Source organism: Ictalurus furcatus, chromosome 6, assembly GCF_023375685.1.
Source record: "Ictalurus furcatus strain D&B chromosome 6, Billie_1.0, whole genome shotgun sequence".
NCBI lineage: Eukaryota > Metazoa > Chordata > Actinopteri > Siluriformes > Ictaluridae > Ictalurus > Ictalurus furcatus.
In genome coordinates, this window is record NC_071260.1 from 30,028,464 (window position 1) to 30,053,649 (window position 25,186).

Consider the following 25,186-nt stretch of genomic DNA (forward strand, 5'->3'; position numbering starts at 1 on the left):
ACTACTGCTTCTGAAGTACACAGAAAGCATTGGAGATCTAAAACACAGGCATATAGTCTAACCGTTTGTACAACAACAACAACAACAAAGATAAAGTCTTGAATACGTCAAAATGAATGACATTATAGGGACAATTCTGCTGTTTAATCATATTTCCTTTTCCTACCCGCTTCACACCCTCTGTTTGTGTGTGGGCAGGTTTTTATTCCTGCAAGGAAAGGAATATCTTTTCTATCCAATGGGCAGCTTGTAGTATTCTTTATCACAAGCCAAAACACCACTCGTGTACGAATAGTTGCACATTTCTAATTCTCTCATGTGTTTCAGTAACAAAAAGAGCACTTGTAACACCATTACAACCCATCATTTGCGATATTGTCAATTTGAACAGTATGAATTCAACACACAGCTGAATATTAGCAGCAAGCAGCTGTCAGTTTTTTCCCCTTACCGACAGATTTCACAGTGATGGCAGTGGTGGCTGTGTTCTCCCCGATCTGCTGCCACTCCCAGTCTGGCGCACTGCCGCTTTGAAGCCACTCGGTGGCACTGCAGCGGTACTGCCCCTCGTCTGTGGGGAAGGCGTTGTACAGGGTGAGGGTAAAGGTGTCCGGTCGGACCCGCTCCGTATGGACCTCCCCGTAGCTGTGACGCTCCCGGTAACTGGATCCAGGTTGTATGGTGCCAAAGCGGTCCACTGAAGCCAGGTCAACAGCAGGAGCGCTGCCATCCTTATCTGTCCACTGCCAGACGATGGACAGAGCTCCGACTGTGGAGTGCACTGTGCATGTCAAGTGGATGTGCTCTCCCTCCAACACTTCAAAGGAGTTGCTAGTCAATGACACGCTAATGTTACTGCCTAAAAGAGAGAGAGAGAGAGAGAGAGAGAGAGAGAGAAAGAGACATGATTGAAAAGAAATCACCACTTCATTTGAACTGATGAAGCCCCTTAGATGTGTGCCACATGCTTCCTGTGATGCAGTGTTAGCCTACTGGCTAAAAGGCCATCTTAATCAGATTCTAATAGCTTACTTAGTGAATGATCTGCAGTACAGATGAGCCTGTAACAGCTCATGATGACGGTTTATTGTGTGTACGGGTCTTTCAGGCTCCTCCAGCTGGGTCCTGGTTTATTGTACAATGGTTAGTGGATCTTGACTGACAGGGTTTGGGGGGCTGTCTCTGGATCGGAAAGCTCGGTGGTGGATCAAAGCGTGTCCCTGGTGCTTTTCGACTGGGATTTCTACACACAGCCACATCCTCTTTACGAAGAAGATGATAAAATAAAATAAAAAGAGACTTTGAAGAGGCACAAATTTTCTCTTGCGCTACTACAGAGCGGCGCTTCACATGGGAGAGGGAAACGTCTCCCCCCCCCCCGCCCCCCCCCCCCCCGCCAAACACGGCAAGACGAAATCACCAAGCAACACACCCCTACTACCAGCCCACACTCTTAAATACAGACTGATTTTAGTCGGTCTAAAATGAAGATATGAAATCGCATGTCTGCGTTCTGATCTCCCAGCATTCACCTTTCCTCTGCTTCTTATCGGTAGCTGTCTGAGCCAGAAGAAACGGTGCTGTGAAATCATCCAGCGTGTGAGCAGTTTCATCTTTGTCTCTTCCTCTCCACTCTCTGCTTAGTGCTTAGTGATTTTCTCACCACGTTTCCTCGGCCTCGGTGTGTTTGAGATTCCAGCCACCGCTGCGGATGCTTCTTATCTGCCTGAAAAGCAGACCCTCCATCAGGCCCAATTTGTCAGCAGGGTTTCTGTGGCTTTGGTGTGCTGGTAGGCCTGTCACACACTGCCTCAATGCACGACATGAGGACCAGACACGGGAACAGATGAAGAGCAGCACAGGACGGGCAGAAAGGGAGACAAACTGTGTGTGCGTGTGCGTGCACGTGTGTGTCTGAATAAAACAGTGAGAGCAATAGAGATGGAGATAAAGACAGAACAAATATAATAAACAATAAAACCGAGGAGCAAAGGAAGAAATATAGACAATTGTGGTGTGTGTGTGTGTGTGTGTGTGTGTGTGTGTGTGTGTGCGCGTGTCAGCCCGAGGCTGTTGTTATCGCTCTAATGGTCTCATAAACCCTGCATATATTGCAGAAAAGCTCCTGGGGGACAAAGCCAAACAAATTACTCTAATAAAGAGGATCTCTTAGGAACTCATCCTCAGAATCTCTTTCCTGCCTCTGTAGTAGTACATGAGGAGAGGAGCATCGGCATAAAGAATGGGGTGTGCTTGGGTCACTGGACGTAATGTATTTACTTCAGCTATGCTTTGCTTCTTTATGGCCGCTCGAAGCCGATCTCCAGGGGAGATTCGAGGATTCCCCTCCCTGTCACCCGAATAAATGCACGTTTAACACTGCAGCTCGAGCTAGGGTTATGGCGCGGCTGATTCTGGCCCCTGGTGCTCTGAGCATGTCAATGTCAACTACTGTGTGCAGTGTTAAAGAGGACGGGGAGAGGACATGCTCTGCTGGGCTGCATCTTCTGTCCTGAAGCTAGCACTGAGGTAGAGCTGGAGGGGTCAGACACTCCTCTACGCCTGGTTCATGTCGCCTCTGCTCATCCCAGCTGGAGCGGTCTGTTAACGCGCTGATAATGAATGACTTGAATATTAATCTTCATTAATCATATTTAAGTTCAGTGGTGTCCTAGAATGATTTATTTATATATATATTTATTTTAAAAAAAACAACAACTTTAAACTTCTTTAATTTCAACAGCCTGTTGATCTGTTTTCACTCTGGTCAACCATATTCTACATTACCCACAATGCTGTTCGACGACCTCCTGGGATTTAGCCCTATCTTCCCCTTTACATAAAGAGGCCAATGGAGCAGCGCATTAGTCCTTTAACTTGCGTAGCGCTCTTACATCCTGTCAAAAGCTCCTTTATTCTCCTCACCTTGTGTAGCTGCACTAAAATCCTATAACTTTCATATTAATATGACACTGACTACATTTACATGGACAGCAATAATCTAATTACTGACCTTATTCTGAATAAGACGATATTCTGATTAAGGTGTTTACATGAGTCGCTTTTAGAATACTCCTTTTATGTTCCCGTTGTACATGTTATAGAACATAGAGCGATTAACGGCACACGTCGTTACGTCCCCGCGCCACGCCGTCCGACGTTCCCTCTAGGATTTCACGTATCGACATACAGTTGGTCTTCGTTATGGGACCGTATACAGTTTTGGGTGTTTTTATTTTTAATTTTACGAAAGCTTCAAGTGCGGTGAATTATTAGTCGTGCTGTACGTGCAGATAGACGACTGCTTGAAGCCGTGGGCTGCGTCCCAAACCGCGTACTTGCCTACTGTATAGTAGGTAAGTACGCGGTTTCGGACGCAGCCGTGCTGTCTCGTTTGCCGTGTGTGTACGTGTCCTGTCGCGAAATGTGGCGAAAACTCCCACACGACGTTAATAGTGTGATTAAGATGTGTACATGTCTACAATGCGACTAAAACAGGAATACTCCACGTGTCTTAATTCCATTTGTCTTTACATCGAGTGTGACTTTAGTCGGATTACGATAATCAGAACTCGCTGTTTACATGCTAGTTTCTTAATCAGAGTATCGTCGTTCATATCGGAATGTTGTTGTCCATGTAAACGTACTGATTGAGTGTTGCTTGAAAATGGTTTGTGAGAAAAGACGCACTCGCTCTTTAGTTCTCACAAGCCGACAGTGAAACACGAATGTTATCCCTTATCTTTGAAATGGATTCCTCAATTAAATCCCATCGTAACTGCGCTAGCAAAGTCCCGTTGTGATGTCAGCATGGCTGACAACCACGGACATCTCACAGGAACAACGAAAATATAACACGGACCAACAAACTGACAGCAAAAATCACTAAGCACGTCACACATGCTTCGGTTTAAACATACAGTATTAAACAGAGTGAAGTCTTTTCTTTTAAAGTAGATAAAAAAGCAGGTCTATTTGCTCCTTTCACCTTTTATCCACACGTTCATTTCCAGCTTTTTAGTCTTCGAGCAGCTCTCGCTTCAACCATAGCGGCGATAATGAAAATCAATATATGCATGGACACCATACCATACCATTTCTTTCCCATTCGGAGGTATTTTACTCTGTGAAAAATGGCAAAGGAGTTCAGACAAGGCATTATTCTACTTTTCCTCCTTCATTACTCTGGGCTAGCTAGGTGATAAGAGAGAGCCTAAACTCAAGATTTGTGGATCTGAGGAAACAACCCCCCTCCCCGCCCAGAAAAATCTGTCTGGACAAAGGGATGACACAGCTCTAATGGCCTTCTGCCCACACTATTACTGAATCTATTGCTGTGCCATTTCCTCGCTTTACTGTCTAGTTAGGTTAAGAATGTAACACTACTCTACTTCAGTGGGCGAAAAGGCAGTGCTTAGGAAATTCACCTTTTCATTCACCCGCCTTAAGGGACCGCCGAGAAAGGAATACTCACTGAGGGGAGTTACGGTGATCTGAACATTACGGGAGCGCTTGCTTCGATCGATGAAGTCTCCGGTGGGCGTCTTCTCCCGCTCAGTCACCCTGCAGATATATTTCCCAGCATCTTCAGGAAGCAGGTGCTGCAGTTTGAGCAGGTGGACAGATGGACTCTCCTTACGAATGGTCATGAGGCCAGTGGCCTCACGCTGCACGTAGTTTGCCCCCAGTACGGGCACAGCGCTGGGCCCCACCACGGCTACAGACGAGCTGCTGAAGACCCACGACACCGAGAAGTAACGCTCAGCAACATTCTGAGCATCTATGGTGCAGCGGAGCTCCAGCGGCTCACCTGCCGTGTAGGCCCGGCGATCTGTTGTCAACTGGATGCTAAAGTCCCGATCTGAAAGAGAGAACAACAGCCAGATTGAGATAAGGTTTTACACCACTCGCACACGCACCGTTAAATCATCCATCACTTTCACGGGGAAAAAAAAAAACAAAAAGACAACTGAAACCCTTACTGCAAGGTCAAAGTTGCTACAAAAGTGAACTTGTTTACACAATTAATTTTCCACATGGCGTGCCGTGCTTTCTCCTTGCCAAAACAGTGTGTTTTCCACTTCATCGCACTCGTTCGGTGGTGATCGCCTCAAGCTGTAATTACACACAACTTGAAACAGACTTCATAAGAACTGTATTAAAGCAGAAGTTCAAAGCTCTTGGCCATGCAGCGCTTATTCCGATGGAGTGAATTCTAATGGAATGTTTACATGCCTATGTTATTTACTTCCCATTCTGTATTATACTCCCATATATATATATATATATATATATATATATATATATATATATGCAAAATAAATAAATGCCTGGTAGACAGGGCCAATCACATGCCCGATCGGGTGAAGACAATTAGCCTGTAGCTAATAAGCCTGTAGTGGCATTTCTGCACTCGAGTATTGTGTTGTTCTATTAGGAATGCCTGCAGCCATCCAACATGTACGTTTACAAGATTAAAGAGCACAGGGCAACACAGAGGTGAGCATGGAAATCAGTCACTGCAGGAAAGAAAGAAAGAAAGAAAGAAAGAAAGAACAGAGGGAGAGTTGGTGTGATTGCGGGCGTAGCGCATGAGATGATGCAAGAAATGAGAAAAAAGAACAACAAAATGAACAGGAAACTGATGCGAGACTTATTTTGGGCGATATACGCCATACATCATGTATTTTAATAATGCATGTGCATATAGAGTAAAGAGACGCTACGCAGGCCAGATTTTAAATAACAGAAGGGCATTCAGGGAGAGTGTGTTCAGATCAGGATTCTGTCCGTGTCTCCACTCAGCGAGGTCTATTTGCCGGCTAATCATTGTATATTAGAGCCTGTTAAGCGCCGGTCTCTTTTAAACACCAAATACAGCTGCCTAATGACGGCGTTCCAGATCAAAGAACAAAGCTTCGTTGGCTTCTTTTTTGTTCTCCTGTAATGTTCATGCCACATTATGGTTTAAAAGAGATAATGGTTATAATACATCGCCACAGCAGGGTTATAGATAGCTGGTGGATATGGACAGCATATCTAATGAGCGAGTACACTTTCTCCAACCTGCAGTTGGCTGGTGTTCAGTAATAACGTACGGCGTTTGAAACTTTCCCAGCGGATGACGACGGGATTTGCGCGCAACATCGTATTAAAGAGTACACGGCGACACACGTCCTATATAGCGGTCCTTCCAGGATTTTCAACAAGGAATTCTGCATCATATCAAAAAAAAGAGTGCTTGAAGATAACGCGAGACGATCTGTCTGAAAGTTGAACCGAAAGTGGAGCTTTCAACAGGATAATGATCCTAAGCGCACTTGCAAATCCACCAAGGAACGACTCAAAGAGAAGAAATGGAGGGTTATGGAATGGTGTAGTCAAAGCCCAGATGTGAATCCCATTGAAATTGACAGTAGTGTGAAAACTACACAGTAGATGAAGGTGTAATTACTACGTTTTGCCTGTGTGGGGCACTATGCTCCGTAAATGTTTACGTTCCATTGTTTACACAAACACAACTTACTATGTTGATTTTGGATAGACAGGGAAACGGCTTATACTTCTGGTTAGTTAAAAAAAACTTTGAGATGATACTACCCTAATAGATTTCGTAGACTAGACAGAAGAGCGTAAGTGCACAATGTATAGTATGTCATTTCGGACACAACAACAACAAAAAAAATTCTAATGAGAATGATGTTTTGTTAGAGCATAAATAGTTCCTCATACTGTTCGAGTTGAACATTATAATTACTGGGTTTAATGTTTTTCATACAATCATCCATCCATCCATCTTATCCTTTTCAGGGTCACGGGGAACCTGGAGCCTATCCCAGGGAGCATGGGGCACAAGGCGGGGTACACCCTGGACAGGGTGCCAATCCATCACAGGGCACAATTTTCATACGATCATCGTTTTTATAATCCTGCAGGCCTCTGCACTTTTGTTGCACGTTCATGTCATCTGCCATTTGATGGAACAGTTTGATATCCGGTAACTAGGACTCGGTGGTAAATCAGAGTCACACTCGAACGCCCAGGAAGTAGAGATGAACGACAACTGTGGAGTACAGTACGCCTCGGTGAGTGAGCCTCTCACAAGCCTCTTGTTCCTCATTAAGCAGGTGAAAGAGGTCAGCTGACAGTTCCTGTGTAATTAACGAGTCCAAAGCCCTAACCATGATAAAACTCGGACACTCTGACAGTAACGGACTTAACTCGGGAGGAAAATACGACGTCGCTTTGTCTTGCGTCACACGTGATCACACGATCTGTCGATTTATACACGTGTACGTCTCGAGTCATTTAGGACTGTGTTTATTTATTGTGCAGCATCTCCTGTTCGATACGGTTAGATCCTCATTCGTTTAATTTGACATTTTGATACTGTAGCTTATTTGAATATTAAGTGTATATTTATTAAGGTATATAATTATAACAGCTGATGGAGCTGATTTTATTTTCATCCGCCTGCCAATAGGACTCATGCACTCAGACCGAGTAACCCGTTAAACAGACTCCACCTTTCTTCCGTTCATCTTTTTGTGATCCGGGAAGTGAACATGTGACTGAAGGAGCAAGCTAAAATATCAAAGTAGTAAATCAAAGACGTGTCTATCCAGACGGGACTAAAATTTGGCTGCAGAGTTTAAAAAAAAAAAAAAAAAAAAGAAAGAGAGAGAGGAAGTCATTTGGATTGCAGTTCTCTCAGAGGAAGTGGGGGGGGGGGGGGGAATCAACAACACGGAAATGGCCCGTTCCTACAGAAGTAAAAAACCTTGCAAATGATGAATTACTCCACATGCAAATACATGCCTCGACTCTCTTCCCCTTCCTTTCATTTAACATGTCCACACGCTTCTCGCTCTTGTCCTGCTGACCGAGTTTCTCTACGGTGCTGCCTTACTTTCAGGCATTATATAAACGACTTATACATGCGTTGATTAAATGTGTTGGGGGGGGGGGGGGAAATCTAGTTACGATTTACAAAAGTTCACCTCTGACCTCCGTAATGAACGCCATTCTGTAAGATTTCACATCAACATGTGATGAGTAACGAGCGGAAATTTAAGTGGCTCGTTACTGGGTGTTCGGGCGAACGGTTGTGGGAGATTTGATTTAGTCGTGTGTAATGCGTGCTGAGTGAAACAAGAGCGCACGAAATCGAATAGAGTGGGAGACGCCTGAGGGAGGAGAGCAAAGGAGAATCCCTGACACATTGTAATTTGAAATAAAAGAGAAAAGAGGTGGAGGGATCGGAAAACAAGAGTAAAAGAGTCATGCGTCGGTAAGCCATTTGGGCAGCGGTGGGTGAGAGGAAAGTGACGATACAGTGTGTGAACACAAGCTGCTGCGTGGGGAAATATACCCACAAGCCCTCATGCTATAATCAATCTCCCTTCTGTGTGCTGGGCGTGTTTATATTCAAGCAATCCTACAACATCTCCAATCGTTTCGTCGTGCTCTCACGTTTATTAGCAGAAACGCACTAGCAGGGAATGCATACAGAGACACACTCTGCCCTCTGCGCTGTCCTGGCCCAGGTTAGCAGTCTGCCAGCTCAGGAAGAGCAGCCTGTCCTCATAGACCAGCTGCTGCAAGGACACTTGGTTACAGCAGGCTTTAAACGACAAATCGCTTTCCTTCATCCCTGCTCGGTTCAGTGGACGGCGCGTGTAATTCCGATGAGAATTACTCTCGCTCGGCATACAGAGTGATCGTCGCGCATCGGTTCTGCCTTTATCGCGTCACCTTGACCAAGCTTAACTAAATCTTCCAGATTCAATGACCGACCTTAGCTTTTATTCATCATACTGAGAGTGCATAATGACACTCCAGTGTCTACTGCCAGTGAAACTGGGTAATTAAAATGCTCTTATCTTCCAGAAGAACAGCCTCAGATCCATCTCGGTGTCACCGAGCCTCTTAGAGTTTTGCCTCATCGCTTGTCTTGAGTCCTGCGTTTAAGAGTTTGCATAATTTTCGAATAGGGGGGAAAAAAAACAAAGAAAAAAAAAAAAAACATCATCAGGCCATTTAGATTTCAATCTCGACAATAGAAAAATACGAAGCTGCCACCTTAATCAATGCGAATATTAGTTTCAGACAAGACATTCCATCCATTTTCTGTACCACAGGGTCACGAGGAGCCTGGAACCTATCCCAGGGAACACGGGCCACAAGGCGGGGGACATCCTGGACCTACATCGCAGGGCACAATCGCTAACACACACACACACACACACACCCATTCACACACTTCGGACAACTTAGAGATGCTAGTCAGCCTACAACGTGCGTCTATGAACTGGGGGAGGAAACCGGAGTACCCCGAGGAACCCGGGAGAACACGTAAGCACCACGCACATAGGGTGGATTCGGGAATCGGACCTCCAACCCTGGAGGTGAGAGGCAAACGTTGCGTATATCCATGCGTATATCCCAAAAGCACAAACGGCAAAGAATCGCATTAACTGTTGAACTTAAAGAAGTTAATGAAAAATTCACACCCAGACACACCCGGCTGATGAAGTCACAGCTTAAAAACAGTAACCAAACCCTAATAAAGGTTTACCCTTCACTGCTGTCTGCTGAAAGGAGATATGATCCTGCGGATTATGATACCGGTTGGCTTTAATCTTTAATTTCTGTTGAAACATTTATTACCAATTTTACTACTCACGGTGACTCAGAAGGGGAACTTTGCAAATATCATGCCAGGGTGAAAAATTAGCGATGACGCAAAGGGCCGCCATAAAACAAGGGAACCATTGTAGCCAGGGAATAAATTATACGCTTCAGCTGTCAACACTGCTAAACAACCTAGCAGCATTCTATACAGACGGCCAATTTGTAGCCCGGTTGTCCCTTTCTCCTCTCTTATCACACCGTCCTCTCATCTCTATGTAGGACAAACAGCTCCCTGTTTCTCTCGTCTTTACATACTGCCTCCACTGCCACCGTCAACCATCAGAAACCAAATCCATCAGCTTTCTGCGATGTCGCCATGTGCCCTTGAGAGCCACGTGGCCTGGTCCACTCCGCTTTCTTCTCCGATCTCACCCCTTCTGATTCGAGTCTCGAGTGGCCAATAAAAGCGCCGTTATAGACATCCCATCCTGCTGTGTGTGTGATGAGCAGGTACGCCGTCACCTCTCATTCCCATCAAACTGCTGGACGGCAGAGCCCTGAGATCGAGTTACCGCCTTGAGATCGGCCACAGTGAACACTTACACAGCGGCGGGGGAAAGGAGCGTGGACGTGAGAAGTGATTGGATTGAAATGGACTGTAGCCATTGTACTCTAGGCTCATTATACAGCTCTGGTGAAGAATATGAATTGATAGCATGTGTAAGAAGAAGGTTTGATTCTCTGCCTGTCGTAGCTTATTTTCACTATTACTCCACAGGCATTGGCTGGGACAGTAGGACTGTTTATATTCCAGAGACCCAGACCAGTCCTGACAACGCTCGACACTATGATAATCTTCCAAACACAACCAGCATCAGTGAGATGGAACGATACGCTTACAGTGCGCATGCTTTGGATGAACTCGAACCCGGAGAACAGCGTTAAGAGGATTGACGGTTGCCTCCCTAGGAGGCTGGTAATGAGCTTAATTTCAGATAACGATCAGCACATAGCGTACATAAGCCTGATACGGCATCTGAGGAACTGCGCCGTCAGCTACTCTGTGGCTGTGTTTAGGCAGGACACAATCATTCTGATTGAACAGGAAGAGGAAAACATGTTCGATATATTCTTCCAAATCTGCCATGGACTTTGAGGGAGGTGGAACGTACCGTATACGTCATTGGAAGTAATCGCATGTAGGTTGGGGGAGGGGCGAAACTAGAGAAGGCTTGAAATTCATCAGAAATCTTACGCAACACTGAAATACTCTGGGAGACATGGCTGTGTGACGTGGAACAAAAGTTGCTTAGCGGGAAAGCCTGTGAACGCCAGGACTATCAGATTAACATCATTGAGCCCGTAAGAAAAAACACAAACTTTACTTACAAGTTGGGAAATGAGCAGAAATTGCAAAATTCCCACTTGGGGATTGAGAAGGTTAGAAAACTTGTCTGAAATACCCGATGAGACAGATCCGTTCACCGTGGCACTCACCTGTGGGCTGAACTTTGACCACAGTCTTGTCAGACTGCTTGCGCGTCATGGAGTACCAGGAGCGGTCGGGGTCCTGGATCCACTCTGATGCCTCGCAGTAGTACTGGCCCTCATCTGTGGGCTGTAGGCTGTAGATCGTGAGGCGGTAGGACGTGCTGCTCGTCTTGTCCAGCCGCACGTCTCCGGAGGACAGACGCTGCCGGTATGACGTCCCAGGCCTCAGCACCATGTCCCGCGTCAGGGTCACGAGGTCCCTCGCCTGGCCAGACGGCTCGTCCGTGGAGCGCACGTACCAGCCGACCGCGACGTGTGTGTGCTGAGACGTTTGACGCGTGACCTCGCAGATCAGCTGCAGCGTGTCCCCTTCCACTTTGGACAGAGTCTGAGTGGCCGACGTCACGGACAGCGTGTCGGGAATCACTGCAGGAAAAGGGATGGAAAAGGACCGAGGTTAGAAACGTGCGCACATAAAAAAAAAAAACATCAAATTACTCGCGTTCTGACACGCATTCCAATTCGATGGGGATTCTTTCGGCACTGGAGCTGTACCTCGTTATTATTACCGCTCATCGCCTCGGAAAAATTAAACCTCTTACTTACTTTCTCGCTCCGTTTTCTTATTTCAATAAAATAAGAAACGGTCTCGAATGACCAACCCCGTTCCCGTCTGTCCTTAATAATACATACTTAATGTCCTCTAAACCGCAATCATGTGTTTTGCTCTAATCCAAGGCAATACCATTTAACTCCCCAGTACTCACTACATATATTACCATGTCAGCCATAATTGCTCAAGCCTGGCAGCTCCGCTTATTCATCCACCTGTTCAGTCATTACCTCATGGGAAATGGATTACCTGCTGTGTGAAAGCATAATATTTAAGCCAGATCCACTAGTATGGTTTTCAATCTACTCTGTTGAACAGCACAGGGATTTCTTAATCTCCAAAAAACAATCTGTAAACAACCTCACAGTAAAATACTCCACTCTGGTGCGGTACCACCGGTAACGAATTCTTTTTTTTTTTAACAATCTTTAATGTATTAATGAATAATACGTGCTATTTAACTGCTTTAATGAGTCTAATATACATATGTACAATGAAATTCTTTTCTTCGTACACGCCAGCACGTCAGGAGAAGAGCGCAGGGTCAGCCATGATACAGCGCCCCCTGGAGCAGAGGGGGTTAAGGGCCTTGCTCAAGGGCTCAACAGTGGCAGTTTGGCAGTGCGGGGGCTTGAACCGCCGGCCTTCCGAGCAGTAACCCAGAGTCTTAGCCGCCAATCCATCACTGCCCCTTTGCAATTTCATTCCCAGTCGCCCGCCCACGTCCTCTTTTCTAATTAACTAGACAGAATAACACACCTCGTCTTGCTACCAAGAAACCAGAAAGGAGAAACTCTCCTCTGACGCGTGAAATTCGTTCCGTAAAACGTTAAATAAACGTCTGCGAACACAACGCTTTAGATGTAAGAAGCTTATCAGTGATCAGTTTATCATAAGCCTTAAATGATATGGCGCTTCCACCATACAAATCCCTGCGCGTGAGCTGCTAGTAAGGAAACCGTAATGTTTTAGGACGGGCGCGTTAGAATAAAGCCGGCATTTATCTTCCGGGTGGAAGATCTACACGGCTTCTGATTGGAGAATTCGACTGCGTTGGGATAGAAGTCATTTTCTCTACTCGCAGGTCTACCGTTAGAGGATCTTCCATCGTATAATCTGACACGAAGAACATATCTTATATTACAGTCCGTCACAGAAAGGCTGTACTGGGATCATCTTGGACAGTGAGCGAGTACTGATATTAAAACACTGCAGAGATCACACAGTCTAAGACCATCTTTGGTTCCATTCAGTGAGTCAGACGGAGATATTCAGCTGAAGAATACGTCCAAAGGGTCACTTAGGAAAACGTACTGATTATTTATTTATTTATTTATTTATTTATTTATTACATACCGAGATGAAAACGAAATCAAGAGAGCCGTTCGGAATTCCACGCGGACGTTGAGGCGATCACACTCGCTTTAGTCGAGCTTTCTCTTGACTACTGAAATAAAATAATGGAAGCTTGACTGCGATGATGGAAAAGCTTATGGGGAAAGCGGATGAGGAAGGGAGGCGGAATAAAGTGTGGTGTCAGCGTTCGAGTGCTTTTTAGAGCCGAGCCTCGGTTTAAGAAGCATGGATTCCTCCTTACGGATTCATCCGGTGTATCAGACGCCCGTTTCTCTTCTACTGAGAATGCTTATTCAGAACTTGTCGATAGCCGACTGCTTTAAAAGCATTAATGCGTGCAGTGATTTGTTTGTTTGAGCTGAACGAGGCCGTAATCCTGAGAAGAACACAAGAGAAATTATGGTTGATGTTAAGCTTTTAAAAGTTGCTCGTGTCGGCTGGAATAAACGTACATCTGAGAACGCTGGCCTTCAGAAGACGAACAGGCGGGTGTGTGTGTGTGTGTGTGTGTGTGTGTTCACGCATGATCGTGCACTGGTGTTCTCAATTATTCAAACTCCACTTTGCTCACAGATTTTCAAAGTAGATGCAGATGGCTTAAAAGGAGGTGGAGTGACAAAGCTACGCGCCGCTGATGAATTAAGATGACTGAGGAAAACGAGGAAGAAAAGGGAAAGAGGAGTCATATAACTTACATATGGCATGAAGAGTGGAGAGAGAGAGAGAGAGAGCAAGCACGAGAGAGAGCGAGTTAGAGCGAGATAGAGAGAGAGAGTGAGCAAGCACGAGAGAGAGCGAGCGAGAGAGAGAGTGTGAGTTAGAGCGACAGAGAGAGAGACAGAGAGAGCGTGAGAGAGAGTGAGAGCGAGTTATAGCGAGAGAGGGAGCGAGAGATAGAGAGCGAGTTAGAGAGAGAGAGAGAGAGTGAGAGAGAGAGCGAGTTAGGGAGATAGAGAGAGGGAGCGAGAGAGGGAGCGAGAGAGTGAGATAGAGGGAGTGAGAGAGAGCGAGAGAGAGTGCGAGTTAGAGAGAGGGAGTGAGGGAGAGAGAGAGCGAGTTAGAGAGAGAGAGCGAGAGAGAGATAGACAGTGAGAGGGTTAGAGAGATAGAGAGAGGGAGCGAGAGAGAGAGATAGATAGATAGAGAGAGAGAGAGAGCGAGAGATAGAGAGCGAGCAAGAGAGAGAGAGAGAGGGAGCGAGAGAGATAGGGAGAGAGAGAGCGAGAGAGAGAGAGATAGAGGGAGTGAGAGAGAGAGCGAGAGAGAGTGCGAGTTAGAGAGAGGGAGTGAGGGAGGGAGAGAGAGTGAGTTAGAGAGAGTGCGAGTTAGAGAGAGGGAGTGAGGGAGGGAGAGAGAGAGCGAGTTAGAGAGAGAGAGCGAGAGAGAGATAGAGAGCGCGAGAGATTGAGAGAGGGAGCAAGAGAGAGAGACAGAGAGAGCGAGAGATAGAGAGAGGGAGCGAGAGAGCGAGAGAGAGAGCGAGAGTTAGAGAGATAGAGAGAGGGAGCGAGAGAGATAGGGAGAGAACGAGAGAGAGAGCGAGAGAGAGAGAGAGAGAGCGAGAGAGAGAGAGAGAGCGAGAGTTAGAGAGATAGAGAGAGGGAGCGAGAGAGATAGGGAGAGAACGAGAGAGAGAGCGAGAGAGAGAGAGTGGGAGAGATAGAGAGAGGGACAGAGGGAGAGATAGAGAGAGGGAGAGAGGGAGAGATAGAGAGAGGGAGAGAGAGTCAGAGAGAGACAGACAGAGAGAGCGAGAGAGAGAGAGTTAGAGAGATAGAGAGAGGGAGCGAGAGAGATAGGGAGAGAACGAGCGAGAGAGAGAGAGAGGGAGAGATAGAGAGAGGGAGCGAGAGAGATAGGGAGAGAACGAGCGAGAGAGAGAGAGAGGGAGAGATAGAGAGAGGGAGCGAGAGAGAGAGCGAGAGAGAGAGAGAGGGAGAGAGGGAGAGATAGAGAGAGGGAGAGAGAGTCAGAGAGAGACAGACAGAGAGAGCTCAATTTGTAATTAGTCAGTGGACCTCTGCTGTTTTTTTAAAGCTTTTTAAATCTGTACAGACTAGGAGGACGCGAAATGGAAAAATAATCACACCACAACACTTGAAGACATTTCCATGACATATGTTCAATATCACAATGTACAATTTAGCCTACGAAACCAGCAACATGGACCGCAATAGGTTCAGAGATTTTGTTTTTTTATAATAAAAGGAGGGGAAAATTAAACAAACAATCAGAACAAAAGTTTTTTTTAATGTTCTGTCAGTTACTTTAAACAGTGAGTTAAAAAAAAAAAAAAAAAGCAGGTCTAAAAGCCCAGATAGTGGACAATAACGACAACACGACATCGCCCTGCTCTAGTGAATAGTATTGGGGAAAGAAAACGGGCAGGACCCTTGAGGATATAAGAGCACTACGAAAGGTTGAATACGAAACTAAATGGTCCGAGAGGAAGAAAAACGAGATTTGAATCTGAGCGTGTACTCCGTGCTTCTCTGCATTCACTGTTGCTACCAGAGTTAGGGGAACGATAAGGGCTATTGCCTCATAACACATTCCTCTGTGAAGGCGTTTTGTGTGTACAAGTGTGTATGTGTGGGCATGGACTAGAACAGTTCTCATCGTTCCAATACAGCAGAGCCAACAGTCCGCCCACACCACGGACACTTGATGAACATACCATCCAAATAAGGCAACGACTGAAATCCGTAACCATCATTTAACCAAGGTATTCCACAAGCCCCAAGAGACACGAGTCTGTAGCGCACTAGCACCATCACGGATAGTATTCCACACAGATAATAAAAAAAAAAGGTGGGGGGGGGGTGAGAAAAAAAATAACAAGAGAGAGAAATAAGAGTTTGTTACCATAACAACTTCTCAACAAGAGCCAAGCAGAAATGTCCCACTGTTGCCATGCCGACAGTACAGTCGAAATTCTCAACTCCTGGAGCAATAGAGGACATCAAAGACCTTTAGCTAGCGATGCTAAGGTTTCCTCTGCCAAGCCACGCTTCCGGCAAGTGAGCTCAGCCAGAGCAAAGCCTGCATCTGCATTCAGGCCAAGACATAAGTGAGGCTAACAGCCTTGAGGATAAACCAAAGACATTATCTCAATGTGAATCACTCATGTACCTAAAAGCATGTCAGTGATCTAAGCCCTGGAGCAAAGCTCTCTTTTTCTCGACAATCCAATCTCATTTCAAACCAAAGTAGCTCCTTCTTGTACACACAGGCCAGACAAATACACAACACGCTCTACGTTTACATGCACGGCAAATTCCCTTTCAGGACTACGGTCGGGTTGCAGCCATATTCCTGTATATACCTTTATATGTGTACAGCTATTGGAATATTCCTGTATGCATGGTTGTTGTAAGTATGTCTGAGCTGCCATTCTTCAATACCTAGCCTACAGCTAAGCATCGGTTAGCACCCACAATTCCTTGTGGACTGAGCATGCGCATATAATGATAATGAGTCTTTATTAATCACATATACAGGAGAGCAGAGTGAAAGTCTTTTCTTCGCATACCTCAGCATGGTAGGAAGTTGGGGTCAGAGCGCAGGGGCGGTTATGATACAGCGCCCCCTGGAGCAGAGAGGGTTAAGGGCCTTGCTCAAGGGCCCAACAGTGGCAGCTTGGCAGTGCTGGGGCTTGAACCCCCGACCTTCTGATCAGAACCCAGAGCCTGAACCGCCAAGCCACCACTGCCCCTCCCCCAATCTCCTTTCGGTGGATTTTCTGAATGAAGTTTTTACAAGCAACAACTTTCCGATTAAAACAGGCATATTCAATCAGAATTTTAGCGAACCGGAATGTTGTCTTAATCTGAATCGTCCAATCGGATTGCGGCGTTTACGGCATGACTCGATACTAATTAGAATACTGCCAAATTCCGATTTATGTAGGAATATCGACCTGCATATCGGCGTAGATTAGAATAGATTTGCTCTGTACGCATCTTGACCGTGTCGAAGGAGCGAGTGCACCTCCATCTTCACCTCCCCCGTCTCATGATGCCCATATACTCTCGCTTTGCCGGAATCTTTCCCTTGCTTCGCTAGTGGGCGTCGATTTGTTTCAAGGTCGTTAACATTCATTAGTTCCAGACATGAAGGACCTGATTGTGTCACAGTTTGGTGATGGGGAATTTGTCTAGGAGACGTGCTCTGACCCTGAGGCATGGAAGACAGTAACAGAGTGTGCTTTCGGACCAACCGGCATGAAGGACTGTTCAGGGTTCAGTTCTCGGGCTACAAAATGTTTTCTCTGTAACCTCATGTGGCTCATGGGTGAAAGAATGCATTGCACAACTAGATATGATCTTCTGCCTCTATGACAATCTTCCACATTCTGCAATTGCCAATTGCTCTGTGACCCCAATCTACGTACTGGCACTGGGCTGTCTATGCTGTCTGGCCGAGGCTAAATCTCAGAGATAAGGGGTACATATCAGGATGTTGTTTCGGGTCGTGTGTGTGTGGGTCTTCACACAGCATTTCTATATCTTGATGCACTATCTAGCAGCAGGGGGATTCAACTAAGATTCGTCACGGTCAAGTTTACAAATGCCTACATAGTCAACTGACATGACTGAATAGAGACATTACAGTTACAGTATAACGCAGCGGTCACCAACCCTGTTTCGTGGAGATCTAACTTCCTCGAGACGTCAGCTCCAACCATAATCGTGCCCTCCTGACCGAATAGGCGTATATGAGCCTGCGAATACGGGCTTTATGACATCACACGCCAATATCAAAACAGACCATCTGTTCCTGTATGCAGCGACACAGCAATCCAGGCAACTTCTCTTTTATTTATTTTTTTATGTTGATTTGATATTCTTTTAAAGCCGTGCCGTATATATAAAACGGTACGGTGCGACACCGCTGTAAAAATCGAACGCTGGGACGCAGTGACTTGCGAAACATCTTCGCATGAAGCTTGCATTTCCAGTCTCTTGCATTCGCATGTGTATGAATGGAAGTCAGTGGAAAAGCGCAGTGTAGTGGGACCGCCCCTTTAAGAAGCTCTTAATGGACTAAAACAGGAGTGTTTGATCAGGATAAAACCGGTACAGAAGATGAACGATTATATGCCGTATATATACGCCGCGTACGTAAACGTCGTGCGAGGAACGTTCTCACGGCTGTGCGTTAACGCACGTGGCTGCCAGGATTAAAGCAAAATTCGCCCTCTCCCGCCACTTTTCGTTCCAAAGCACTCTAGTCTTCGGTTCGGAGACGGTTTTGAACTTGAAGCGGAGCGAATAAACGTGCACGTCGCTTTCCATTCGTCTTCAAACATCCTGTTTCCCTTTCTGACCTCTCGAGCTCGCTCTCTCTGTAACTAGTCTCTGGTTCCGACGAGCTTCCTTCAGCTGAAGGATTTACATAAAAGCATGTGATTGGATACACGGCCACAGAGGATTTACTACAGGAGCCATGACGGCTCATGTTTAAAAATAAATAAATAAATGGGAAAAAAAAAAAAAAAAAATCATAGCCCCCATATATTGGCTCTTGTATTTATTTTCGCTTTTCGGAAATACACTGCTGGGTCTGCATCTGGAACGTGATCCGCCGTGACGACCCCTGCCATAGAGTTTCTCTAATTAGCAATTAGGTAAAAAAAAATATGTTATTTGCTCTTGGAATGTCATTAACGGATAATTATTTTAAATCTGTGGTGCTGAAAATCTGATTTTTTTTTTCTTTTTCTTTTCCTACTTTTCCTTGAGTCCTTGTGCGCCATTGTCAAACCCAGAGCTGCAAATAAGGAGCTACTCCTGGGAGATTAAAACGAGAGAATTAGTGAAGGTTAACTGTTTATACCTTCTTATCTGGCTTTAGAAATCATTTCGCCATGGAGCTAATTTAAGACGAGAGCTTAAAAAAAAAAAAAAAAACAAACAAAAAAATTTTTTTAAAAATACCCCATCCTCCCTCCTGAAGCTCAAGCAATTGAGGCTTCCCACTCCGGTGCACTCCATCTTAACCCTGCTCATCTCCATTACAATATCAAACGCATTCACGAGCAAAAGTGGCCTGTCGATTAACATAATCCGAGAGTTAATGCAGATGCAAATGCGTTAAGGATTAATTAAACAATTAGAGGAGTGTGGAAGGAGGCTCCCCCGTTCCCCTTCCCCCACCAACACCCCTTCGGCATCATTTCCTCTACTCGGTAGTGCGGTGGCTATGTTAAAGAGGAATTAAGGAGCTTAAGAGTGAGAGTGCTACTTCAGAGATAGAACGATTCGAAACAACTCGGCGTACGGCTGTTCACTTCGGGGCATTAGCGGACCGTGCTAATGCAGCATCAGTTAACACCACAGTCCTTTCTTCAAGCCCTCTTACAGTAGCTCTCTCCACCCATTCATTTCAGTCCTTCCATTTCGCTCCCTTTCATATACACACCCGCCTGAACATCGCATGCGGTGTGGCATCATGAACCGGATCGTTTGTATTCTCTCCTGTTCATTCGTTCGTTACCAAGCATTCATTCTCTTCGTTCTCAGACCCAAAACGCTATCCGCTTCCAGTGACGCATACTCCACAAACAACATCGTGCGTTTATTTCCCCCATACGTGCATACCAAAAGAAGAGTGTCGAAATGAAATGCATCCCAGACATACTGAACCTTGAGGTTCAACAACAACAGAAGACCACATCAGGTTCCTCTGCTATCAGCCATGAACAGGAATCTGAGGCTACAGTGGGCACAGGCTCACATAAACTGGAGATATGATGCGATAGTGGACGAGTACATCTGCACCATATCATCGAGACTGCTCTTCCACACCATCGTTAGACACACACTTCCCAGGAGATGTTATCAGTGCGGCGCAGAAAGATGAGACCTGCTTTGGGAAAATTTCCCCTCATTTTGTAATAGATGCAAAAGCGGTCCTAAGGAGTTAACCTCCTCTGCACCCACAGCGGAGATGAGAGGAGAGAAGAAAGAGCAAGAAGAAAGACAGAGAGACTCTTTAATCATTACATTAAGAGAGCCAAGCACTTGGCCTCCTCGTTGAGACGCAGAGCAGAGCCCTCCCTCTGTGCGAGTGCAGCCAAAACTCGCCTCTGGCACTGGCACTCTCTTACTGACTGACAGGCAGACACACACACGCAGACATGCAGTATTACAAATTCATCCAGGTCCATTTCAGTGGCTACGGTATACGAATATGAATATGCTATATAATATTTTATATATATCCATCCATCCATCTTCTATACCGCATATCCTTTTCAGGGCCACAGGGAACCTGGAGCCTATCCCAGGGAGCATGGGACACACCCTGGACAGGGTGCCAATCCATCACAGGGCACAATCACACACCCATTCATACACTACGGACACTTTGGACACGCCAATCAGCCTACCATGCATGTACTTTGGACTGGGGGAGGAAACCGGAGTACCCGGTGGAAACCCCCGCAGCACGGGGAGAACATGCACACTCTGCACACAGTGGGAATCGAACCCCCGACCGTGGAGGTGTGAGGCGAAAGTGCTAACCACTAAGCCACCGTATATAAATAAATAAACACAATGTAAAGCAGGCAATGAAGTTGTGAGGCAAATAAACAGACACAGAGGCCACCCAAAATCACAATCTCTCTATGAAAGAAAGAGAGAGAGAGAGAGCGCACATGAGAGAGAGAGAGAGAGAGAGGGAGTGTGTGAGAGTGAGTGAGAGAGAGAGAGAGAGAGAGAGCGCACACGCGAGGGGGGGGGAGGGAGAGAGAGAGAGGGAGTGTGCGAGAGAGAGCAAGAGAAAGAGTCTCACTGTATTTTATTTAATTGCATTAATTTGAACACTTATTGTAACCTTTATACTTTTGTCCGATACTGGCACCTTGCACCTTGTCACTTTATTTTTCATTTTTATTTATATTTTTTTATTTACTTATTTTTGTAATTATTCATTTTTTAAAATTCTGTTTAGATTATTATTCCTATTATAATTTTTAAAATTATTATTAATTATTATTTTTTCCTATATAGATGCTTTGGCAATATTGTATGTAAACAATCATGCCTATAAAGGACTTTGAATTGAAAATTAAAAAATTGACACAGAGAGAGAGAGAGAGACAGAGAGAGAGAGAGAGAGAGAGAGAGAGAGAGAGAGGGGGGGGGGGAGAGAGAGAGGGGGGGGGGGAGAGAGCAACAATCTGTGTTGTAATCATGACAGCCATTGACCCCTTTGTAATTACATCAAAGATTATTAAGCACATTACCATCATATTTATCTACACACAGCTATTAACTTTTTTCTATCTGAACCTTCCATCCACAGAACCCAATCTATCTCCATATGAAGAGCGAATTTCCGAGTTCTATTAAAACTGGAGCTAAATTCAAATTGGCATCATGAATAGATCTGAACAGTTTTTTCGCCCCCTTTAGATCAGGAAATGAACGACCTCCTCTAAGAAACAGACACGTCTAGCTGGCATAATTGCAAACCCTTTCAATCAAGTGATCAGTCATTTGGACTCACTATAACTGTAAAATAATTACCAGATCAAGTGCTGTATCAGGGGACGATGGCAGTCGCTACAGATCTCCACCGTTAGCACATTGTTAAAGAAAGCTATAATACAATCTCAGAAACCCCGGGGGGGGGGTACACAATGAGAATCGGTGGTGTAGAATGACTGATCATTTTGATATTTCCTTTCAGCATGGCGCTCTGACCCGACCCTGCTGCCCTCCTGCTGTCCTCATTCCAACCCCAGACAGAGCAGAAAGCCCAGGGCGGTTAGGGGATGAAGCTAAAAGTCATTCTGGATTCCACCGGAAATGAATAAAATCCCCTGCTGCCCACTGAGGTCACGTTTGGTGCACAGGAACTCGTACTCTAGCTGGACTGACCCTGCAGATAGTGCAGTCCAGTGTGAGTGAATGGATGATTTGGTGGAGGTGTAGAGAGCAGACTAAGGGGCTAGAGGAGGCTCTGCTGCTGAACTCTGCCTCTACTCAGGTTCAGTCGCTGTGCACTGCTCGGGGTCCAAGATCCTTTCAACAGGACTAACATTCAAGCAGGCGCCGTCACCTCGGCACACTTCCTCTTAGCAGCACTGCTAAACTGAAACAGACAGGAGGGTTGAGCTTGTGCTCACACACACACACACACCTATAGCGTTCGTATTTATACAGTCCGTACAGGATTTCGCAGAGTTTTTTTTTGTGATCGCTGCGGATAAAAATGATCGATTTTGCTGGAGCTTTTCAAACATCTTGCGATGCAAATTTTTTTCTGAACATTGCCGAATATGTGCGTAAATTTCTACGATCGCAAAATCGTGACTGATTTGTAGGACAAAAGTATGGAAGGACGGAGCGTGAAGGTAGAAAATGAAGACGTGATCGAGGACAAAGTAAGGGAAGAAGTGTTCAGATAGCCCACGGGGGGAAAAGAGGAGGTTATGCTTGGACACAAAACACTAACATGGTGACACTATCTCGGTGCTGTCCGCTTAGAGCTGGCAACACGAGCTGTCAGGTTTAGCTAATGGCATTTTTATGGCTTCATTAAAAAAAAAAAAAAAAAGAAGAGCTTCTGAGAGAGCAAAATGAACTTAGGAAAACCTGGAACGCTCCAGAATAGGAGGAAGTCTATCCATTACCAATCAGCGGGGTAACAAACAGGAAGTAGTGATGTGATGTGAAGTTGTTTACATTCTTGCCAGAGCTATATCTCCCTGCAGTTCTCAGCTGGTTTCACACTAAAGCTAAGCAGGGTTGCGCCTGGCCAGTACCTGGATGGGAGACCTCCTAAGGAAAACTAAGGTTGCTGCTGGAAGTGGTATTAGTGAGGCCAGCAGGGGGCGCTCACCCTGTGGTCTGTGTGGGGGCCTAAATCCCTGTTATAGTGACGGGGACACTATATTGTAGAAACATCACTGTCTTCTGTATGAGACATTAAATTAAGGTCCTGACTCTCTGTGGTCATTAAAAATCCCAGGACACTTATGGTAAAAGAGTAGGGGTATAAATTCCATCACGGCCCCCTGATAATCCCCAACTCTGAATTGGTTACATCACTCTCCTCTCCTCTTGTCTCCAGGGTGCAGAATAAATCGCATTCATGGTCTGGTCTTCACGACCGGACTCTGTGTATTTGTGGGTGGAATTCAGCACAAGATTTCTCTTCACTCCCAATCTAATTAAAGCTAATCGCACACGGCTGCCGTTGTTAAGGATGGATAGATAAATCAGTTCTGCTAATTACTTTCTGAAATACCGAATACAGTGAAATGAGAAAGAAGGGAGTCTCCTCTCCGGTATCGGATCGCGTCGCTCCCTCTCCCACACTACCGTTCCATTTTCGCTCGGCGATTAAGGTCAGAGAATATGAACCCAATGAAGGAGCGGTAATTGGGTTTTTGCTCTGTGAGGAAATGGTGTAAATTGTGTCATTCCACTTTACTGAAGTAGCTCTTATGCGTTCAGTCACTGAAGTGGGGGCGATATCAAATACACTTCAAATCAAATCGGCTGTTTGGATGCGTTCAAAACTGGATTCGTATACGGACACACCGTGGAGAAATCAAAACACTCACCTGCTGGATGAGTTAAACAGGCACGCGCACACATTATATATTTCTACCATGGTCTGTCTGAATACTCGATTCTGATTGGCTGGAACGTATGCGTTCGATACTTTCCCGCCGTAATTAATTATTTTGTTTAAAGATCTCATTTTTTCATTCAGTACCGCCCTTCGGAAGCTACATAAGACATTTAAATGTTTCCCAGAATTTACAACCATCATCCTGTTCAAAAGTTTACACCCCCCCACCCCCCGTTATGTAATAGTCGTGTACGAGTCCCTCAATAGTCCTCAGTGTGAAGAGACGGATCTCGACATCATGTAGTCGCTGTTGGAAAAGAGCCAAATACGCAGAAGATGCTGGAAAAGCAAAGAATGTGCAGGACCTGGAGGATTTTTCTGATGAACAGTGGGCGGTTTAACTGCTCAGGACAAACAAGGGACTCGTGAAGACCTATCGCAAGACGTCGATCGTCCAGGTAACGACGCACGGGATTACGAATCAAGCGCGTGTAAACTTTTGAACTGGTTCGTTTGTGTAAATTCAGCTATTATTGTGTCTTGTGCACTATATGTAAGCATCAGTTATATGAAATAGCTTCTTCAGGGCAGAAAAAAAAAAAAACAAAAAAAACCGCATCACTTTTATTATTAAAAAAATAAAATATATGAACATTTTGCAGATTCTGCAAGGGGTATGTAAATTTATGGGCGCAACTCTATATACGAATCTGCTCAGCTCAGTAGGAGAGGTGGTGATTTCACACTGGAGCAGATTCAAAAGAAAGATGTGCGTGTATTAGTGTAATATTATTACTTTTCATGTACTGTAAGAGAGACGGAATGAAAATAACGGTCTAAGACGTTCACTCCGCTCTCTCCGTAACGACCGTATTCATAAGTTACTAAAGTATTGGTCTACTGGACGAAAGGGACAGGGTCAGGCAAAGACGACCCGAGCTGAAAGTAGGAAAAGCAGAAAGAGAAAGGAGAAATGAGAAAGATGATGAGAAATAAGCCGCATGTGTGTACGCGAGTGGACTGCGATCAACCGATGCTCAGCTGTGCGGCCGGATGCTCCAGTCTGAGCTCGTGAACAGCTTTCCCGCCCGCGCCGAACTCACATTTCACTTCTTGGTTCGAAACAGACAAATGAGAGCCTGCGTGAACTCTTGACGTTGATACAGCTGTCACTTGGAGAAGGTTTGCTTCCTGAGGGATGATGAGAAATGCCTGTGGCATGTAAAAGTTGGACGGTGCTGAATAAAACTTTGCCACTAATTTGCAGGTAGCTTGTGCCTTTGTTCTCACTGGTTTCTCTCTCGATCTCTTCCGTGCAGATTTTGTTTTGGGGGTGATACAGCTGGTGGCGTTGCCACCTCACAGCTCCAGGGTTCCTCATTTGATCCTGGGGTACTGTCGGGTTTACGGTCTGTGTGGAGTTCTGCATGTTCTCCTCGTCTGTGTGGGATTCCTCCAGGTTCTCCCGTTTCCTCCCACCTCCCAAGAACATGCTGGTAT

At 45.5% G+C, this 25,186-nt stretch overlaps 1 protein-coding gene across 2 annotated transcripts in view; it reads right to left on the reverse strand.

Moving 5' to 3' along the window:
* The window catches only part of igsf3 (immunoglobulin superfamily, member 3), a 148,235-nt gene that overhangs the window by 39,405 nt on the left and 83,644 nt on the right, over positions 1-25,186 (reverse strand). For both annotated transcript variants that reach the window (XM_053627573.1, XM_053627572.1), the window contains exons 3-5: positions 11,131-11,550; positions 4,475-4,861; positions 452-859 (exon numbers count right to left, since the gene is read on the reverse strand). In XM_053627573.1, coding sequence (XP_053483548.1) covers positions 452-859; positions 4,475-4,861; positions 11,131-11,550 — 1,215 coding nt within the window. The remainder of the gene's footprint in view (positions 1-451; positions 860-4,474; positions 4,862-11,130; positions 11,551-25,186) is intronic.